The 22,097-nt window shown below is 40.6% G+C and overlaps 1 protein-coding gene across 1 annotated transcript in view; it reads left to right on the forward strand.

Moving 5' to 3' along the window:
- TM9SF2 (transmembrane 9 superfamily member 2) overlaps positions 1-22,097 on the forward strand; it is a 64,151-nt gene that overhangs the window by 24,708 nt on the left and 17,346 nt on the right. Inside the window, exons 6-14 of the mRNA XM_077812990.1 lie at positions 1,671-1,795; positions 2,975-3,086; positions 9,091-9,170; positions 9,271-9,379; positions 17,634-17,766; positions 18,052-18,171; positions 19,506-19,563; positions 20,208-20,367; positions 21,924-22,075. Coding sequence (XP_077669116.1) covers positions 1,671-1,795; positions 2,975-3,086; positions 9,091-9,170; positions 9,271-9,379; positions 17,634-17,766; positions 18,052-18,171; positions 19,506-19,563; positions 20,208-20,367; positions 21,924-22,075 — 1,049 coding nt within the window. The remainder of the gene's footprint in view (positions 1-1,670; positions 1,796-2,974; positions 3,087-9,090; positions 9,171-9,270; positions 9,380-17,633; positions 17,767-18,051; positions 18,172-19,505; positions 19,564-20,207; positions 20,368-21,923; positions 22,076-22,097) is intronic.

The following is a 22,097-nucleotide window of genomic DNA, read 5'->3' on the forward strand; positions in this document are numbered from 1 at the left end:
CAACACAGTATCCCCACGCTAGTCTACTCCAGACTTGGTTACTATTTACAGGGTGACCCAACTCTCTTAGTTCTGAATTTTCCCAAAACTGTCTGCTCTGAAGTGTCCAGGCCTCTCCTGGAACACTCAGACGTAATAAGTTTCATTAGAGTACATTGGGATGTTCAGACCAGCTGAAACTCACAGCTACGTATCAGGGTGTTCCTTGCCATTGGGCGCTGGGGTACTCGTAGGGTCTCTTACGCTTCCATGGAACTGTAAAGACTCTCTGCTGCCTCCCATCCATCAGTTTAGTGATGTCATACTTAACTAAATATTGAGAGACTTTCAATGTCTGATAAATGACTCCTCTCTATAGCTGGGTATCAGCAAGTCCAAAAGAGAATTTTAAAGACCATCAGTTTCAGCTTTTGCTTCAGTATAATCAATTTATTACATTTTTATTTCACTTCAGTATTAAAGAAATTGTTATAAATAAGGCTTTCTACTTCATAGCCAGCCCACTTCTTGAATGAAATAAAAATATTATTCTTTAAAGCTGCCATAGTGCCTGGATTTTAAAATTCTGCAGTGTAGACCTCTCCTAAGCCCCGGTAACTGGTCTCTGAATGAGTCTGGCCTGACACTGTCTCTCAAAGGGTGAAAAATCTCTGAAAGCTAGGGGAGTCCCAGTCTCTTGCCTGGAGAGTGGAGATCCAAGAGTAGGAATCCAGTCAGAGAAGCAGAACTACAGGAGGACATAAGTATCTCTTTCTGACTTGCGTTCTTTTCCAATAGCACACAAATAGCTATGATATCAGCACAGTGGTATTATTGGGTCAGTCAAACAGGAGAAATGGGATGCCTGGATAATAGTTAAAACACAAATGTTTTCAAAATATGAGTACTACAGAGAAAAATAGAGCTGTTTAAATTTGTATGTATTAACACACCACTTCTTGATGATCTTTGAAATTGACAACTATGAACAGCAGTAAAACCTGATATTAACTAAATAAGTTTTTGATCCTGTTGAAACACCACTAGCAGTTGGAGGCAGCTGTATACTGTCATATGAGCTCTGAGAGCAAACAGCTCTTTGAAAGAGACATTTTGAAACCAACTGAAAATGGTCCATTCAAGGTTTCTCTCTAACAGTTGAACCAGGCATGGCATTCAGTTCCGTCATAATCTGTGGGAGGGATGTGCAACTGATGTTGAATTGAGGTGGTGTTTGTGAAGCATTTGTTTAAAAATATTTTGGTTGTGTGTTCTCAATTGCTGTCACAGGAGTTTATTTAGTTTATTTGTTCCTGTATATAACCTCTTTGTAAAATTGGTCCACTTGGAAGTCCCCAATAGTCCAATATTTTTCTTCAGTTAAGATTCATTTGGGAATGGTGATCTGGATACTTTGTGTAAAGCTCACATACTCTTGAAGTGCTCTGTGCAGTTCTTTAAGCTTTACTTCAGTACCTCCATTAAAAAGGTAACACAGGAAAAAGTGCTTGCTTATGTATTCCCACAACCCTCAATATATGTTGTAAGAGAATTTGGGGACTTTTAACTTTGGCAGTATATCCCTTTAAAAAACAGTGAATACAATTCTGTATGAAATTCAGTTTTGAGCTTCTGTTTTTTAAATTGTAGAATAGTCATATATCTTTTGTTTCTTGTATTTTGGTCCACAGGCAGAATTTCGTGAAGAAGATACCTTTTACATATTTAACCATGTAGATATTAAGATATTCTACCATGTTGTAGAAAAGGAGGCGGTAGGAGCAAGACTAGTAGCTGCTAAACTTGAACCGAAAAGGTGAGTGCATTTAAAATGGATTTTAAAAATTACTTGTTAAACAAATGATTTAGGGCTTATAACAAGAACTAAGTCAGTGCTCTAGTCCAGTTTGTGTTTAAAACTGGGCTTGTTAAACTTTGAAATCCATAGCAAATCCTGAGTATCAACCACAGGAAACTTATTCCACATCGTGGACCTGTTATAGGTGCAGGACGTGTGTGTGTTTGTATATATATATATCGTTCAAATTGGCTTTCTTGGTAACCAAGGTGACCTGACCTAATGTGTTTTAACTGACTTAGTGTCATTCTACTGACAAGGAACCTTAATTTGCTATTTCTGTCTCCAGTGTATTGAAGATATCTGATGGTAGTGGTATACTCCCAGTGTGGGATTCTCCATTTGCCAGTTGGGGGGGTGGAGGGGGGGAACAAGGTTGCATTTTATTGTATGATTGAACACATTACCCCTGCCCTGGATGCTGGTGAATCAGTATAGTTCAACTTTTGACGTCATAAGTGTTAGATATTCTAATATAGTGGTGCCTCCTCTAAACTACTTTAAATTTCTTGTTTTCTATGAACAGCAGTATGAAGAAGCATGTATTTCAATTCTGTGACCCTCCAACAACTTAGTGTTCTCTTCTCCTTCTTCCCGTGGTGTATTTTTGTTGCTTTCCTTTTCCCTGTTAATATAATGGAACTTGCTGCCTTGTAGGTCAAATCCTAAAAAATTTTTTTTTGTTTTTGTTTTTTGTTCTGGGCCACCTAGCTGTTTTGACAGCAAAGTTAGGAAGTCCTATCTTGTACAACATAACTAAGTGACCTTTTCTTTCTATTTTCTATTCAGAAAAATAAAATGTTTTGTAAACCTTACTCTTTCACAGAGTGTAGGTTAAAGAAATGATGGCTTGTAGTCTTAAAACTTTTGAATCAATTTAACAAAACAGTTTTTAGGTAGTAAAAAGTACCACACTTGTGTATGTATGTACTTGCTCCTTGCATCTGCTGTAACTTTTTTTTTTAATTTGGTTTAAAATCTGATTCAAAAGAAGAATCCTAAATGAGGTTGATAATTGAATGTCTTTAAAAATACAAAATATGTAACGTTAAATGAATGTTCTTGTAAGACTGTTGCTAATTAGATTAAATTTATAAGAAGTTACATAAATATCTGTGTATATTTTTCTTCCCACAGCTTCAAACATACGCATATAGATAACCCTGACTGCTCAGGACCACCTATGGGTATAAGTAACAAGGCTAATGGGGAGATCAAAATTGCTTACACATACTCAGTTAGCTTTCAGGTGAGTGTTTGTTTTCTGTTTTGGAGACCACACTCAGATTGCTTACAATGATATTTTAGGAGCTCTAAAAGATGAGTGTCTAAAATTACTGCAAAATATTATCAGGCTCTTTTTAATAGCATGGTTCAAAAATAAAACTCCTTTCAGATTAGGATCTTGTGGTCTTTCATTGAGATTTTCATAGCTGACATGGGGATTTAGCTACCCAACTCCCATTAATTTAAATGGGGATTGAGAACTAAAAGTGTGGCAGATATGTCAGGGCTGATGGTTCTCTTCTCCAGCTAGCTCTTAGGGCAGGTCTATACTACGGGGTTAAGTCGACATAAGTTACGCAACTCCAGTGACATGAATAATGTAGCTGAAGTCGACGTAGCTTCGGTCGACTTACTGCAGTGTCTGTGCTGCTCTGGGTTGACGGGAGAGCGATCGGCGGTCGATTTTTAGCAGTTCTTCACTAGACCCGCTGAATTGACCCCCGGTGGATCGATCGCCGCAGCGTTGATTCACGGTAAGTGTAGACAAGCCCTTAGTTTTCTTTCCTCCCATGCCTTTTCTCACGTGTACAACTACAAAGAATCAGGCAACTATTTTGTGTTACCTCTGCTCTCCTTTTGAGAGCGCAAGTCCAGCCACAGGAATGTCCTTGATGGGGGCAGGGTGATGGCACAAGACATGGCTTTTGATGTAACCTATTGAAGGAAGGTTCCTCAAAGTATTGGAATGTAAAGGATTTCTAAGGTCCCTCTTACTGTGGTGTGTAAGAGCTAATAAAATAGAGAGGGGTTGCTGGGAAGACTGGAGATCATCCTTATCTTCACATATTAATCACCTTAAGTAGGCACTTGTCAAGTTTCATTTTTCTAGCCTTAAATTCCTCTGTTTGGACTCTTCCCAAATGCATACACCTTTATGTATTCAAATGAGCAACTATCACTGTCATGCTGTGGATATCTATTTTAGAATCTTGGAAAAAATAAGAGGAAAATTTTAATTTTTGTATTTTCCGCTATTAATTTTTTAAAAACTAGCTATACCAAATTTATTCTAAGAGCAGCATAATACCTTGGTATATTACACCATTGCCTGATTGAACAAATGTGCTTGAATAAATTCCTTTAAAATTTACACAGCTTGTTGCAGGGTTTAGTTCCAATATAGTAAAATGAAGCTGTATATGAAAGTGAGTCCTTATTCTTTAAAATTTAGTTGAAACATGGGTTCTGTACCCATTACACACACCATTTTCCACGAACTTCATGGAGATACATATATAATATATATTAATAGTCTAATAATATTGTAGAAATACATGCTCTGTTAAATGGCCACGTTGGAAATAAAACCCACAAGAACTCTGAAGATGAGGATGAACACTTGGCTTGTAAGAGTACAATATAAACAAAAGTATTGGATCACTCTCACCATATATGTAAACATTCTGATGTTCACTTGGTACAGACTGTAAATGGACATTCAAACTGAACTTGAAGTAAATTTTATGCTTATTGAAAAAAGCTGAAAAACATATTTTCTCCTCTGTTCCTAAGGGTTTTAAACATTTGGCCAGGAATGCTTGATCAGAGCTGAAATTTAACATATAAAATTGTCAATGAGGCATTCTCAGACTTTTGCTGTTAGTATGGCTTCCCTTTTTTTGTGTGTTTTTTTTTAAACAAAGGGGGTTTTTTAGTGTCAAGAGGTACATGTTTTGAACTCATTACAAATGGATAGTTTTAAGTTTCGTAGGATTAGTCCATAATACTGTTTCTAAAATGTTCAGTTCATTGTTGAAAAGCTAACTGAGATGCTAATTACTTTGAAATTTGTAAGTGAGACAAGTAGATGTATCTGGTGTATTTTAAATACATACCATGGATTAAATAAGATTGGTCCCAAGACCGATCCCTGAGGAACACCACTACTAACCTGCTTCCAGCCTGGCAGTTCACCTTTCAGTATGACCAGTTATAGTATAACCAGTTCCTTATCCACTTTTCAGTTCTCCTATTAATCCCCATCTTATCCAGTTAAACTAAAATTTCCCATGTGGAACTGTATCAAATGCCTTACTGAAATCCAGGTAGATTAGATCCACTGCATTTCCTTTGTCTAAAAAAAAAGTTATCTTCTCATAGTAGGAGATCAGGTTGGTCTGGCATGATCTACCTTTTGTAAAACCATGTTGTACTTTATTCCAGTTACCATTCATTTCTGTGTCCTGTGATAGGGTCAGGCCAGATGGCTACAGAAGGCAGATACATTAGTCCCAGATTAAGTAGATCCCTGTTCCCAGGATAAGGTAACAGGGGCAGTTCCAGAACAAGGAGGAACTTGCTGGAACCAGTGAAGGCAGGCAGGCTAATTAGGACATCTGGAGCCAATTAAGAAGAAGCTGCTAGAATTGATTAGGACAGGTTGGCTAATCAGGGCACCTGGGTTTAAAAAGGACCTCCCTTCAGTTAGGGAGAGGCACGTAAGGAGCTGGGAGTCAGAGGATGTGCTGCTGGAGGGCTGAGGAGTACAAGCATTGTCAGACACCAGGAGGAAGGTCCTGTGGTGAGGATAAAAAAGGTGTTGGGAGGAGGCCACAGGGAAGTAGCTTAGGGAGTTAAAGCTGTTACGTAACTGTTACAAGAGGCACTCTAGACAGCTACAATCCATAGGGCCCTGGGCTGGAACCGGGAGTACAGGGCAGGCCCGGGTTCCCCCCAAACCTCCCAGACACAAGAGGAGTTGACCTGGACTTTGGGTTCCACCAGAGGGGAAGGTCTCTGGGCTGTTCCCTGACCCACATGGTGGATCAGCAGAGACTGTGGGGGTTGTTCGTCTCCTTTTCCCCATGCTGGCCAGTGATGAGGTTGTCTGAGCGAACGGCAGATTTAGCCACAAAAGCAGCCAAACTGAGGGCTGCTGTGAATCTCTGAGGCGAGCAAATTCACCAGTAAGCACGGGACCCACCAAGGTAGAGGAGGAACTTTGTCACAATCCTTAACAACTTTTTCTTTCAAAATTTGTTCCAAGACTTTGCATGCAATTGAGGTCAAACTAACTGCCCTGTAGTTTCCTGGGTCACTTTTTTCCCTTTCTTAAAAATAGGAACTATATTAGCAATTCTCCATTCATAGGGTATGACCCCCAAGTGTATAGATTCATTAAAAGTCCTTCCTAGGGTTTGCAATTTCATGTGCCAGTTCCTTTAATATTATTAATGGAGATTATCCAAGCCCCCTGAGTTAGTCCCATTAAGATGTTTGAGCTTGACTTCCACCTCAAATGTGATAATTTCTATATCCATATCCTCATTCCCATTAGCCACTCTGCCTCAGTTTTCAGTAAGATTAATTAAGATCTTGAAGGTAGTGACAAAGTATTTGTTTACGTGTTAGGCCATGCCCGGATTATCTTTAATCTCTACCCTGTCTTCAGTGGTTAGCAGTTCCACTTCTTGTTTTCTTTTTATTTATATGCTATGGAACCTTTTACTATTGGTTTTAATTGCCTTTGCAAGGTCCAACACTGCTTGGCATTTGATCATCATAATCTTGCCTTCATTCTTCCTCTCTAGGAACAGGCAGAATCCCACTGAAATCACTTGACACTCCATTTCCTTAAGTGTTTTCCACAGCTTCCCTTGATACGTTCCAGAGAGAATTTAGCTGTATCATTTGATCCCACAATGAAGGATAATCAGTGGATTCTTTCCTGCTCCCATTAGGATCCTCTTCAGCCTCAGGTCCACATCCTGTATCTTAGCTCCTAGCAGATAGCACACCCTTCTGTTCTCCGGATCAGCTCTGGTGACAGGCCTGTCTGTTCTTAGGGAGTCTGCAATCACGTAGACCTGCCTTTTCCTGGTGATGGTGTGATTCTCCGGCCTTCCTCCTGTTCTTTCTGGCTGCAAGTTCTCTTGTCTTTTATTCTCCCTTGCAATCTTCTGCGAGTCTTCCTGTATCATGCTAGGGCCCTGAACTCTGGGTATCTCCATTGGCTCTTCTTATAGAAATAGCTACTTGTGACGGTTTCCACCCAGCTCCACCTGGGGCTGTGGTACCATTGAGCTCGCTTGACCCACCAGCCTGGGCTCCCTTTCACCCTGTAATGCTGTGGCTTGCTGCAGACACGCTCCTAGTCTCGCCTTTCACCAGCATACAGGTAGGGAGACACCCAGCTGCAGAAACACAGAGACTGAAATCAGCTCTACATGGGAAGGCTCAGCTAAGGATTTGCCTAGTACTCAAGTGCACACACCCCTCTAGAGAATAAACCCAAAATTATACCGTCTTGCACTGCACAGAGAACTATACAGTGCAAGCTCATGAAATTCACCACCTCCCAAAGCGTGGAGGGGAATATACACAGCTTTCTGCCCTAAGTTAGAATTTCCACACACTAGTTTAACACCAAACAAAAGCAAGTTTATTAACGACAAAAGAGAGATTTTTAAGTGATTATAAGGGATAGCAAACCAATCAAAGATTACACAGCAAATAAAACAAAACAATCTAAAATTAATATACTAAAGAAATTGGTTACAAGTAGCAAATTCACACCCTAAATGATGTTTTAGGCAGATTGCAGAGACTTGCTTGCAGCTTAAAACTCCAGATATTCCTTTCACAGATCAGACACCTTCTAGCCTGGGCTCAGCTCTTTCCCCTCCCACCCCCAGCTCAATCTCTTTGTTCCTCAGATGTTTCCAGAAACCTTCTCTCTTGGGGAGGGAGGTAGTGATGAATGAACCACGATGATGTCACTCCCCTGCCTTAAATAGTTTTTCCATATAGCAGGTATCCTTTGTTTCCCAGTTTGATCCTCACCATTGGTCAGTGGAAAAATACTAGTATTATCATGGAGTCCAGTACCAGGTGACTTGGTCACATGACCCTGCATCCATAACTCAGAGACTTTTTATAGTGTCCCCAGGAAGACTTCTCAGTGGGTGATTAGTATCTTCAAAGGCCTATTGTTTTCACGAATGGCTCTTCCTAGTGAGACATCTAGACTGATTGCATTCTGCCTAGTGGGCTTTCCCCAGTTGTAAACAAATTTGCAATAGATGCCTAGACAATATTACTAACTTCAGATACCAAAATGATATGTGCATACAAATAGGATAATCATATTCAGTAAATCATAACCTTTCCAATGATATATCAGATGCCTTATTTAGTATAAAATACATCATAATTATGCCATAATCATAACAATATCTTTATACAAATATGGGGACATAATACCACATCACTTCTCTTCTTTGTTCTCCCACCTTCTGTTACTGCCTGCTGTGCCCCTTCTTCATTCTCCAACTCAGTAAACCTATTCCTGAGCTCTTTCTCCTTCACTTTGCTTGGTTCTCATAGTTACATGCTTTCACTAGCCACTTTCCTTACCCAGCAGTCTCCCCTCAGAGTTCTTCAGTCCAGCTTGCATCTGCAAGTCTTGACTTTTTTTTTTCTCTTCAGCCTTCTCCCTCACCTGCTCGAATCCCCTTCAAAACTCAATCACCGGCATCTCTAAAACTCAGGTCTTCTCTTCCATCAGCTCTGGCAGGTGGCACTTCATACAAACAAAGCTTTTTTCAGGTACCTGCTCCAGGATCATGTTCATCCCGCAGCTTCCACATCTGGTCATCTTCATTTTCTCTTCCATTGCTTGGGTCACTACCACTGCTGCCTCTGTGTCTGTCCTAGCCTTCCCGCTTAATGTCCTCTCAAGGGGGAAACAAAGGAAAAAAACCAAACAAAACCCAAGCAACAAAACCTTGAATAGAAAAACAGGTGACTTTGTACTCGGAGCTATAAATTGAAGGTTGTATTGGTTATGGCTTGTTAGATAATTTATATAGCAACCTATGTTTTATATAGTTCTTTTCAAAAAGTGAAACTCTTTGATCCCCTGAGGACCTTATGGTGCTAAACATTCAATCAAAATGTTCAGATGAAGTTTATTAGGAAACACATTTGTTTTCTGTGTACAAACTTACATAATGTTTCATTTTCAGGAAGAAGAAAAGATAAAATGGGCATCCAGATGGGATTACATTTTGGAATCTATGCCACACACCCATATTCAATGGTTTAGGTGAGTAGAAAGTTTTAGCCTTCAAATGCTATATACTGGATCGTTTTTTAGGAGCACTAGATGTTGGTTTTTGACAGAGGATTTTTTTTCTTTTATGTAGCATCATGAATTCCCTGGTGATTGTCCTTTTCCTATCTGGGATGGTAGCTATGATCATGTTAAGGACACTGCATAAAGACATTGCAAGATATAATCAAATGGATTCCACTGTAAGTCTGGCCTTTCTAAAAATCACTATTCTATGGCGGGGGTAGGATGTAAATTTTTAGAGCTTGAATTTCTTCTATTGAGTGTGTAACTGCTGTGTTAATACCTGTCATTCTTGAATTTATGTGTTAGCTAGTGTTCTTCTAGGATTCTTGTGTGTGTATATGTGTATAAGACTTTAAATAACATAGGCTCAGTCTTGAGGAATCATTTGCTGTTATAGCATTTGAGATTGGGGTTGGAACTTCCACTGCTCCAAGATACAATCTTGTAGATGAAAGTTAGGCCCTTCTCTGAGAGACTGCAGCTTGTTTGAGTCATGTTGCCTTCCTTGTAAATCTTATTTCTTCTTCTAGTGCTATTCCCTATGTATATTTGACACATGGGTATGCCTGCACGACATGTGCTGAGTCTGGAAGTTTTTCCAAGTAGTATCCGTTGACCCACACATGCACGGTATCTTTCCTCATGTTTCCAACCGAAAGTATAAGGGACCATGGTGACACCAATCCAGTTACCTCTTACTGCCATGTGACCCGAGTTGGAACCCTGTCCTCATTCACTCTTCTTATCTGTATCCCCTATACAGTGGTGTCAGCAGTGCACCTTTAAGTATGAGCCATGGAGCAGAGCCATCAGCACTGAAGCCCCAGGACTCGGGTTACAGGGCACCCCATGAGAGCAAGGGAGACCCTTGTAGGCATAAGGGCAGATCCCTACAGTGCCAGATTGGGTGAGATGTCGCATATGGATTCCACAGAACTGGTGTCAAAGGTCCCCCGGCTGGAGAGTAAGGCAAAGGAGAAAAGGGATCTCATGATACCAGGGCACAAACAGGTTAATTCCATCCACTAGCATGGGCCTGGATGTACCATCAGTACTACCTCAAATATATGGAGACTGGTCAGCTTCAGTGGTCACACCGTGTCCCTCCAGTGTCTTGATGGGAACCCTGCAGACTGTGGCCATATGGAGACTTTTCTGGCATCAGAAGAGGTCTTCCTCCCTTTCCCGCAGCCTCCACTTCTGTAGGGCCCAGTGGTTCTCAGGGAGGTTCCTACCCTGAAAGATGAACCACTGTTGCAGGAGAGGTCCCTTGCCTATCCATCGGGCAGGGGCCTCTTGGTACTGACAGTACCACTGTTTCCAAAGACATAATCATCATACTCGGAGGAGTCAGAGGAAATAGCCCCACTGATGTCTACGGTACAGTACAGGGTTGCTGCAGCTGTCTGTCTGGGCTCCCATCTGCCTGGCTGTGACACCACCCCCTCCCCCGTAGTGATGCCTGGTATTGCTTCCTGTGGGGACCACTGTATCCAATGGATCCCTCTTTTGGACATACTGGGCCCCTGGGACGATTATAGCAGGTGCCTGGCATCATTGCAAGAGTCCTACTGCGCTTCCTCTTCTTGCCAGCCAGTTCCATTGGTGTACGAGGAGGAAGCTGTTGAGCTGGTAATGCTGGTTCCAGCCGGAGCTGCCTCATCACTGGATAATGCTGTCATTCTCTTGCCATCCCGCCAGCCAAATGAGCACTGGCGCTATCAAGATCTACTCCAGTGGGTGGCTGGTTACCTGCAAATTTCATTGGAGAAGGTACGGGACCCTCAACACCATCTCCAGGACATCTTACAGCCACAGGGATCATACAGGGTGGCCCTTCCCATAAATGAGGCCATACTGGAACTGACCAGAGCAGTTTGGCACACACCCGCATTGTATGTCCCAACCGTGAAGCAAGACGAGGGACTCTATATTTTGTGCTGGCCAAAGGGTCCAATTTCATCTTCACTCACCCTGTCCCTAATACACTGGTGGTGCAAGCAGCTGTAGAGAGGGCTCAGCAATACCCACAGAAGTTCCAACCAGATAAAGGGTTGGAGAGGCTGGATCTCCTGGACAGGAAGGTCTTCTCCTCCACAGGCCTTTATATAGCAAACTACCAGGTATTTAACTTTAATACCTACACCTGGCTGGTGGAGTTTAAGACAAACTTCCTGGGGAAGATCAGGTCCAGTTCCAGTCCCAGTCCTTGGTGGACGAGAGGAGGCTGGTGGCAAAGGTGGCTCTCCAGGTTGCGGTGGATACTGCGGTGATACTGTATCCCAGTCGTTGGCTACAAAGTTAGTCCTGCTCAGAGATTCTTGGTTCCTCTCTTGGGAAACCCAATGACTGGTCCAAACTACTATTCAGGACCTCTCTTTCAACAAGGCCAATCTGGTCAGTGACCGAATGGATCAGTCTCTGAATTCCCTAAGGACTCGAGATCCACCCTGTGGTTCTTGGGGATCTACACTCCAGCCCAGGGCCGTCCTCAGGATTTATGAGGCCCTATGCATTATTAAACTGGTATCCCTATGCCCGATGGCAGCCCAGCCTCGCATGTGTGTTTTAGATAAGGGTGGTCTTTTGAAGGATTTATTTAAAAAAATCCTTGCACAGATTTTTAGATGCACAATCTGAGTATTGATCTTTAGCCTTAAATGCTTGGATCTTCAGACAGTTTTTTAGAGATGTACTTTTATAATCTTCAGTAACATACTAATGACATATTTTTAAAGCAAATTTTAAACTAAGGTCCTGTAGACTAGCATGTTCTGAGTAAATATTACAATAATGCACAACTATTTTTGTCAGTAAAGTCAGAAACTGACAGTATATATTTGGGGGTTAGCAAATGACTGTTAAATGGTTTCATTACCACTTGAATGGCTCTTTAACAGTTTGTGTTGTGCTAATAGGTCTGGTAGGCTGGAAGGCTTTTTCACTTTTAAGTTCTAAATCCCCTCAGAGGAAGGGTCACCAGGCTGCAGCAGCCAGCTGTGGTGGGAGCCTGCAGGAAGGGTCAGAACAGGGATAGGAAGAGGCAAGAGGGTGGACACTAAGACCCAAGGGTGCCCCAAATTTTTGGGTGCCCTACACAGTCGTGTATGCGTAAGGATGGCCCTGCTCTGGCCCCCCACAGAGAAAACAACATAAAAAACCAGCTCTTCAGACCGTGGTCATCTTCCTCCTTATCCCTCCTACTACCAAAGTCCACTGGAACCTCCTTGCAAGTGACCAGGATCCCAGAGAGCCTGTTTCCCAGCTCCAACCGCAACCATATCTTCCATGCACTCACAGCCACTGGCCGAAAGCCACTTTTCACATATAGTCAGAGACCCAGGCACCACCACCAATGCCATCTACTTTGCCACACATTATCTTTGGCGACCGCTTCACCACCTTTGCTCACAGTTGGAGCAGGATCACCATGGACAGTTGGATTCTGGAGATTATCTATCACAGATACTCCATAGAGTTCCTTTCCTCCTCACAATCCTTCCTCCCTTCCCCAGGAACCCTTCCAACCCATTGATTCTTCAACAGAAGCAGACTCCCTACTCCTCAGAGGTGTGATAGACCCCTGCCTCAATAACAGGGAGGAGGGTTCTACTCCCCATATTTCCTCATCTTAGGGGAGAGGCCTATCTTGGACCTTTGACAGCTCAATATTTTCATCAGGAAGCTGAAATTCAGGATAATTACAGTGGCATCCATATTCCCCTTCCTTCAGAAGGGAGTGTGGTATGCATCTTTCATGTCTAGAACTGCAAATTTTCCATGTAGACATTCAGCCATCACGAGGAAGTTCCTATGGTTCAGAATTGGACAGCAGCACTACCAGTTTCGTGTCCTCCCCTTTGGTATTGCAACAGCACTAAGGACTGTCATAAAGCTGTTTGTGGTAATAGTGACCCAGATGCGACGTCAGGGACATACAGTGTTCCCATATTGGATGACTGGCTTCTGGTAGGACAATCCCAACAAGAAGTTGTCTTCACAATAGTCTCTTCAATGCCTCCTTTGGCTACTTAGGTGTTTGCATAAATGAAGAAAAGTCCATTTTGTTGTCCACACAGACAACTACATTTCATGGGAGTAAGGCTTGACTCTGTGGACAGATTTTATACTATGGGCATCCTGATCGCTTTCATTACCCGTAAGCCCCGCACTGTGGTGTGTCAATTCCTTTCCCTCTGGGGTCATATGGCCACATGCACCTATGTGTCACCTTTCTCCAAGCTTCAGCTGCGATGCCTACAGTTCAGGCTCCATTTGACTTACGGGCCAACCAGTGACTTCAATTCCAGAATCACCATTCTCTTAAGAATTCTCACTTCTCTTGCTTGGTAGTCCAACTTGACCAAGGTCATGGTGAGGACCCCATTCAGCCCTTCCATACCGAGGGCCACTTCAGTATGTGGTGCCCACTTGGACCGCCACAGAGCCCAAGATACATGGATCACACGGGAAGCCAGGCTGCACATAAATGTCCTGGAGCTCAGAGCAGTCCACCTAGCCCTCAAGGCTTTCCTTCCTTCTCGTATGTTCCCTCCGCGTGCAAATCCTATTGGACACTATCACTATGGTGGGGTGTGTGTGTGTGTGTGTATATGTGTATATATAAAAAACAAGGAAGAGCGATTATTTCATCCTCTCTGCTTGAAGTCAGTCAGATTGTGGAACTGGTGTGTTAGAAATCTGGTTACCATACAGCCCTCATACCTCCCAGGTACTCAGAACAGACTGTGCAGAAGTCTGCATAGACAACAAATGGGAAATACACAACACAACATCTTTGTGCAGTGGTGTACTGTCCTATGAGATCTTTGTGTCCCAGACAGTTTCCCATGTGCTGCTCCAGGGGGCCATAGGCAGCGACTTCCAGGGCATATTATCCTGCTTCCCTGGATGGCCAAGCTCTGTTATGCCTTTTCCCCCCCATTCCCCTCAGACCTCTAATTCTCAGGAAGATTTGCCAAGACAGAGCCTCCATCATCCTTCTAGCACCCTGTTGGCCCTGACAGTGTTGGTTCTCTGATCTCCTATGGCTGTCTGCATGCCTACCCATCAGCATCCGCCCATTCCCCAATTTTCTAACACAAGACCACAGGAGGCTCAGGCAGGCCAACCTGACCTCACTCTGCCTCATGGTCTGGTATTTGGATGGGTGTTGGACATATAACACTTCTGCTCTGTCTAGGTCCAGGAGATCCTTAACCAAAGCAGGAAGGAGTCAACTGGAACACGGTACCAGGCTAAATGGTGCCACTTCTCAGCTTGGGTGCACTGCCACCATCAATCATTCCCTTGCCATGGTTCCAATTATTCTCTAATATCTTCTTGCCTTAAAAACATTGGGTTTAGCCCTGAGCTCTCTTTGTGTACCCCCAGCAGCACCTTCCCCTGGCAGAGGAACACTCATTTTTATGCACCCAGTAACAGTTTGCTTTATAAAGGGCTTGATCAGGACCTTCCCAGCAGTCATAAAACCCATGCCCCACTGGGATCTTCACCTCGTCATGTCAACTTTCACAGACCCGCCCTTTGAACCTTTGGCACCATGTGCCATGACCTACTTCTGTGGTGTTCCTAGTAGATATCACTTTGGCCAGAAGGGTCAGTGAGTTTGCAGCCATGATGGCAGGCCCTCCTTACACAGTATTCCACAAGGAGAAGGTCTCCCTCCAGCTACATCCCAAATTCCTCCCCAAAATTAGCTGATACGGAATTCAGACAATCAATTCACTTGCCTGTATTTTTTCCCAAAACCTCATGCCTCTCCTGGGTACAAGAAATTGCACTCCCTTGACATCAGACATGCCCTGGCGTTCTACCTGTAGCAAACCAAACCCATTAGAAAGTCTCCAAGAGTCTTTGTCACCATAGCTGAAAGATCGAGGGGCCAAGCCATATTCTCATAGAGAATTGCTAAGTGGGTCTCAGGATGCATTCTAGAATGCTATAAGAGAGCAAACCTTCGCCCTCCTGGGAGTGTTACAGTTCATTCCATGCAAGCACAAGCAGCCTCCATGGTATCCTTATTTGACGTCCCGCTACAAAACATTTGTAAAGCTGCAACTTGGCAATCTGTGTATACACTTTCGGCACATTACACCGTGACTCAAGTGAGAGCTGTGAATGCAACAGTAGGAATGGCTGTATTACAAATAGCTCTGCTGCCAGCCTCCGCACCTAACTCCACACTGATCACTGCTTGCAAGTCACCCATGTGTGGAATACACATAGGAACTAGCACTTGAAGAGGCGGTTACTTACTGTAACTGGAGGCTCTTTAAGATGTGTGGTCCCTGTCTGTATTCCACTACCCACCATACTTTCCATCTGCTTTGGTTACAATGCTCTAAGAAGAGGAATTGGAGTGGTGTCAACTTGCACGGCCTCTTATTCCCTTTGTTGGGAACACAAGGGAAGATAATGTGCATGGGCGGGTCAACAGCTGCTTCTTGAAAAAACTTTCGGATTCATGCGCATAATCCACATGTGTGCCCACCCAGATAAGAACTACACCTGTTGCAAGACCTTCAGTTACAATAAGTAACCTCCTCTTTTATGTAGGTGTCAGAGGACTCTTACCTTTGGACTTTTCCCTTTTGAATTATACGTTTTTCTTTTCATGTTGCTGTGCACAACTTTTTTAACCAAATAGCATATTTCCAGTCCAAATAATTCAATAACTCTATGGAAAACCATTAATTGGTAAAAACATTACTATAAAGAGTGTATATACTACCAAAAAAGTACAGAAATTAAATTTATTTTGAGATGCTTATATTTAAGATTAATTTACATAATTTGCTCTTGTTTTTAGGAATTTGCCTATTAAAAATTTTAGATTAATTTTTAATCAAGGAGACATTTTCTCAACTTTGAAAGAAAATATAAGATGCAACTCTTAAGCTAGACAACGATATTTAAAACTTTTAATTCTCCAGTCATCAAGGGCCAGAGTCTAATATTAAATATGACACTAGTCATGATGGCACTTTAGCAGATTGAAATCTAAATGATATACCAGTTTGCTGCCTTGGCTATGTAATTTTTTAAACAGACTAATAACCTTTTTGTGATTTCAGATACGATAGCCAGCTCACTGAACTCATTTCAGTTGAGATGGATCAACCTCGACTCCATTAATGAGGGTGGAAGAACAAAATAACTGAACTATTTTAAAAAGAAAAGAGAGGTCCTAGGAAAACAGACTTCAGTAAAGCATAAATATTTAGAAAATCTTGCCCTGTTGTGTCCTTGTCTGTTTTTGCTGTAGCTGAAGTTTCTTGGTTTTACATGCTTTTGCCAGATCCCTAACATTTTTTTTTTCCAATATTGCTGCTGAAAATCTGGCTCAAAGACATTCCACTGTTGTAAATTATGTAAAATGTTGTCTCTTTGGGGTTTAACACACTTGAAGTTTATTTGCAGAATTGCTGCCTCTTATTACAATATTGCAATTCTAGGGGAACTGCATTTCAAAACCTCTCATGATTTGGACCAAACTTGTAAAATTTGCCTTTTTCAAAATGGCTGCTCATTTCCATTACTTATAAGGGCTGGAGTAGCAATGGGTCTTCAGTCACAATGAACATCACTTGCACGTTGCAGAAAGGATACCTGTGGTAACGATGACTGCTGTCTACCATTATTTCCAATGGAACTGAAGCTAGACTGCCTTCAGCAAAGATGGCTGCTTTTCTGGTCTTTTTTGGAACTTGGTATTGGGGAATGTAGAGGAACACAGTGTAAAGACTGTAGGTAGGGGAAGGAAGTGGCAAGGATGGGGGCAAGTGAATGCAGAGTGAAGAATAAAAGCTGTGTGCTGAAGCCTGCAGGGAGAATGTGAATGGGGATGGAGACTAGGGTCCTAATCCTGCAGTTTGGCTACAATAAGTCTGTTCATGTGAATGCAGCTGTGAGATTGGGGCCTCAGTGGGGCAGGAAGGAAACACAATATTGATGTGTGCGGTTGGAGATAGGGTAGAATGTCATCTGTCCCCAACCCAGTGATAAGAAAAGTTTCCTCCCAGGTAACTAAGGGGAAGGAGTGCATTTTTTAAGGTTGAATTTTGAAGCTGAAATGATGCATACAATTTAGTTAGGGGTGAATGACTTCCCCCTAAATAGTCAAATCAAAGGGCAGATGGAAAAACTATATAATCTTTTTTTAATCTTTCTCTTTTAGGTTGCACATGACTTTTTGAAGGGGGTCTGACTTGTGACTTTTGAATGCCCGCACATGTTCACACTGTATTTGTTTTTTGTGTTAGCACTAACTAGTACAAATTTACTATGTATTAATAGCTTATGTTTCTTAGGTATCAAATACAATTTAGACAATTAAATATTTTTTTAACCAAATAGCATTTTTGAAAAGGGATTTAATGCATTAAACTGGCTATATTTCCTTTTCAGGAAGATGCCCAGGAGGAATTTGGCTGGAAACTGGTTCATGGAGACATATTCCGACCCCCAAGAAAAGGAATGCTACTCTCTGTTTTTCTAGGCTCTGGGACACAGATCTTAATTATGACTTTTGTTACTCTGTGTAAGTGGTGGGGAGTGGGGGGAAGAGTAAATTTCCCAAAAAAAAACCAAAAACAAACCCTTAACTTCTAATTGCATAAAACTAATTAAGTGGAGATGAAAGAAACATTTCTAGATAACATTTAAAAAACTGGAATTGGAAAACCATCTGTATTTCCTGGTTGGTGTATACAGTCAATATGGACACTAAGCTGTATAAAGTTACAGGAGATAAATTATACATTAGCTGTAGAAAACTCAGATATAATTTTAAGAACCTTCTAAAATTGTGCATCTGTGCTTGTAGTTTTTGCTTGCCTGGGATTTTTGTCACCTGCTAACCGAGGAGCATTGATGACCTGTGCTGTGGTTTTGTGGGTGCTGCTTGGAACTCCAGCAGGTTACGTTGCTGCAAGATTCTACAAATGTAAGTAAAAGTTACTTAAGGTGACAGGTCTTAAGTTCATTAGTTTAAATTATCATCACAGTAGTGGCTCTCCCCACCCCCTATTGTTCGGTATCTCTTTCCCCTCAGGACAAAACAAAAAACTGAACAATCTAACCATGTTCATGTTCTGTGTTCTGAAGCCTGAGAGTAAGCTGCTTAAAAATATTCTCAAAGCAGGTATCCTGTGAGTCTTTTCATAATGTGAATTAATTTCACTTCTATACATTTACAGGAAGGGTTAGGGTTAGGGTAGAAATGTAGAGCTATATACAGTTTAAAAATATGAACTAGACATTGTTTAAATTAATTTAATTAGAAGACTTGAGCCCAAGCTGAGACTAGTTAGTGTTAATAGACTCTACCAGTTCCTACCAAGATACTAAATAAGGATGGAAACTTAATTAGGACAATCTAATTGTAATAGTACCTGACTCGTGAAATAAAAAAACTATTATTATTATGATGATGATGATGACAAAGCTCAGATGAAATTGCCATCTTCGCTGTATTCAAACAAGAAGTTTGGCGCGTATAACTATAATTCTTATAAATTTGGCACACCTTTAAGTCCGTCTAAACCAAGCTGATTTAGTATTTGGATATCACTCTTTTCTTATTATTTCTAGGATTCATAAGGAGCACTAATGTTGGCTCTTTAATCATTATTGGTAAACTCTCTATCCAAAATTTTAAACTCATATCTTTTTAAAAGATTCCTATCTATAAGTTTTGTTTGCATCAGTATGGTTGCAAATATGTAAAAATACCTTGAATCTGAATTTATATTGCTAGTTTATTTTAATCAAACTTTCATCTGAATGTTAAATAAGCTAGTGTAAACCTTGAGTGATCAAAAAGTTTAATTCTCTAAGATGACTTGAGTATGCTGCAAATCAAGCTCCCTTTTTAACATAGTAAATACACTATGGATGACTAAGCACCTAATTCTGCTTACCTTACTTATGTGAGCGTTTCTACTTCACATCGAGTTTGGCATTTAGCTTTGTAGGGCAGAGGGGAAAAATGTGTATATATAATATAATTTGACCCCTACTTTATTTTCATTTTCAAGATGTAGTCTTAAATATTTCTTTTGATAGGAAGGTGTGTAATTGAGGAGCAAAGCAATAAAGCAAAATCAGTTTTCCATAACTAAATATTTTTAGTTTAATGCTTTAATCTTAATTTAGTAGAGTTGAAATAATGTTCTGCTGGCCTGCTTAAGTATAACTGTTAAATAATATACTATTAAAATAAACTGTAATCTGTGCACTTAATGCATATTTTGATAGTTATCAAATATTTTAATACAGCTTTTGGTGGTGAGAAATGGAAAACAAATGTCCTGCTGACATCATTCCTTTGTCCTGGGTAAGTTAAATCTCTAAATGACTATTCATACTTGAATTAAATTTCTGACATAACTAATTTTTAAAGCTTCAGTTATACCTATAAACCTACTACATCTTCTTTTCATGGCAGAAGATGCCACGTGAACAGCAAGGTGCATTTGACAAAGACAAATGTGCTAATTGCGCACACTATCTTTTTCTGTACATTTTGTTTTCTCTCACCATGTGAAAAGGTTGATTATGTAGTAGTAGCATGACAGTAGTAAGTTTTTGAACAGGCACACTTTTTTTCATGTATTTGTTTTTACTCTAGGCTGTTTCTCAGACCACACTGTAGTTGGTCTTATATGGTGTCATATATTGTACAACCCTTGTGTAAATTTTTTCTACTTAATCACAGCAAGCAGTCTTCCCTGAAGTGCAATTACGACAGGCATATATTTGAAACTGGTTAGTTGGAACGTCAGCTCCTGCTGGAGTTGAATCCCACTAGGCTACGGAAGAAAGACTAGCTTGATCTCTTCATTTGATATTTTCTGTGTCAATTGATTTTAATGTATATTAACACTAAGATATTAATACAGTAATATGGTTTCAGTAATGTTAATATAAATATTATTGAGCATTTCTGTTTCTTTTTTAAGCATGTTGTATATTTTTCAGAATTGTGTTTGCGGATTTCTTTATCATGAACCTCATTCTTTGGGGAGAAGGATCTTCAGCAGCTATTCCCTTTGGAACTTTGGTTGCTATTTTGGCACTTTGGTTTTGCATATCTGTGCCATTGACATTTATTGGTGCCTACTTTGGTTTTAAGAAAAATGTAAGTGATTATGTGGGTGTAAACTGCATGTATTGTGGCTGTTGAGGTAACAGGATCCAAAAGTTCCATCGGGATATAAAACATGATCTACCTCCAGCCCTGTTCAGTTTCTTTAGCATGATCTTGAGATTCCACTGACAATTTCTCAAGTCCCTTTAGACATTTGATAATGAATAGGGGTCTCTTAGTTTCATGTTTAGTGTTAATTACTCTGATCAGTGCATTTGACTCCCGAGGCTTCTTTAGATTTAAGCAGTGGTTTGGGGCATTCTGGGTGTTGATGGACCTCTCTATAATTCCTAGTGAGTTTTGTTGATTGAATCAGATATGAGGGTAACCACTTACTGGATTTCCTTAATTATTCCTTCCTTGCCTTCCTCAGATTCTGAAATGGAATTAAGAACCATGGGAAGAAAGCATGAGGCCTGTGATGGAATCTTTTTGTATTCCACTTCCCTAAGTGAGACACTATGGAAGGCCATTTCTCATGTGGCAAAGATAGATATCTTAAAAAGGAAGACTTCATGGGCTATAGAGCATAATCATTTGTGTTGCCTTTATTTTTATGTGGATTTATGCAAAAATAAAAAAGAACTCCTATCCAAAACTGTTGGTGCCCTTGATGAGTTAGTTACAAGAACAAAAATTAAACTAAATACCACTCAACCACCCTGCAAAACTGTCCTCACCCTATGCAGACCTAATTCCTACAGGCCTTATTCTCAGCAGCTCCTACTACCAAAGTCTCCTTGCAGCATGCCCTGAAAGTTGACCGAACAGGGCTATTTTAGATTGGGAAGAGCAGTTTATTCCAGAGCTGAGAGTTCCTCTCTCAAATCAAGGGGGTTCTCTTTCAGTGCCTGAGCTGATAAAAACTGTGGCAGTATGAGACTAGGAGAGTAGCAAGTTGCTACATCTTCATTAACAGTAATCTTTCAAGAAGTCTATTACCTATTTTTTTAGGGCTGTCAATCGCAATTAACTCACTTGATTAACTCAAAATTAATCACAAATAAAAAATTAATTGCAATTAATCACTGTTAAACAGTAGAATACCAGTTGAAATTTAATAAATATTTTTGGATGTTTTCTACATTTTCAAATATGTCTGTTTCAGTTACAACACAGAATACAAAGTATACAGTGCTCACTTTAAATTTTTTATTACAAATGTTTGCACTATAAAAATATTTCTTTTGGCTTTTTATAGTGTAAATATTTGTAATAAATATAAAGTGAGCACTGTACACTTTCTATTCTGTGTTGTAAATAAAATCAATATGTTGGAAAATGTAGACAACATCCAAAAATATTTAAATAAATGGTATTCTATTGTTTAACAGCATGATTAATAGCTATTAATTTTTTAATCGCTTGACAACCCTATTGTTTTCATTTGCTCTGAGGCTGTTGGGCTGCTAGAAACAATGACCGCATGGTACTAAGCAGCCACCAGTTTGTTAAATACAAATTTATGTAGATTTTTTTTTCTACTGCTAGTGTCAAATGTATTTAATTATTACCTATTTAGGAATCTATCTTTCTTTTCTTTAAAGGCTATTGAACACCCAGTTCGTACCAATCAGATTCCTCGTCAGATTCCTGAACAATCATTCTACACAAAACCATTACCTGGCATTGTCATGGGAGGGATTCTGCCCTTTGGGTGCATCTTCATACAACTCTTCTTCATTCTAAATAGTATTTGGTAAGTTAACTTATTTGAACTC

The sequence above is a fragment of the Eretmochelys imbricata genome, chromosome 1 (assembly GCF_965152235.1).
Source record: "Eretmochelys imbricata isolate rEreImb1 chromosome 1, rEreImb1.hap1, whole genome shotgun sequence".
Classification (NCBI taxonomy): domain Eukaryota; kingdom Metazoa; phylum Chordata; order Testudines; family Cheloniidae; genus Eretmochelys; species Eretmochelys imbricata.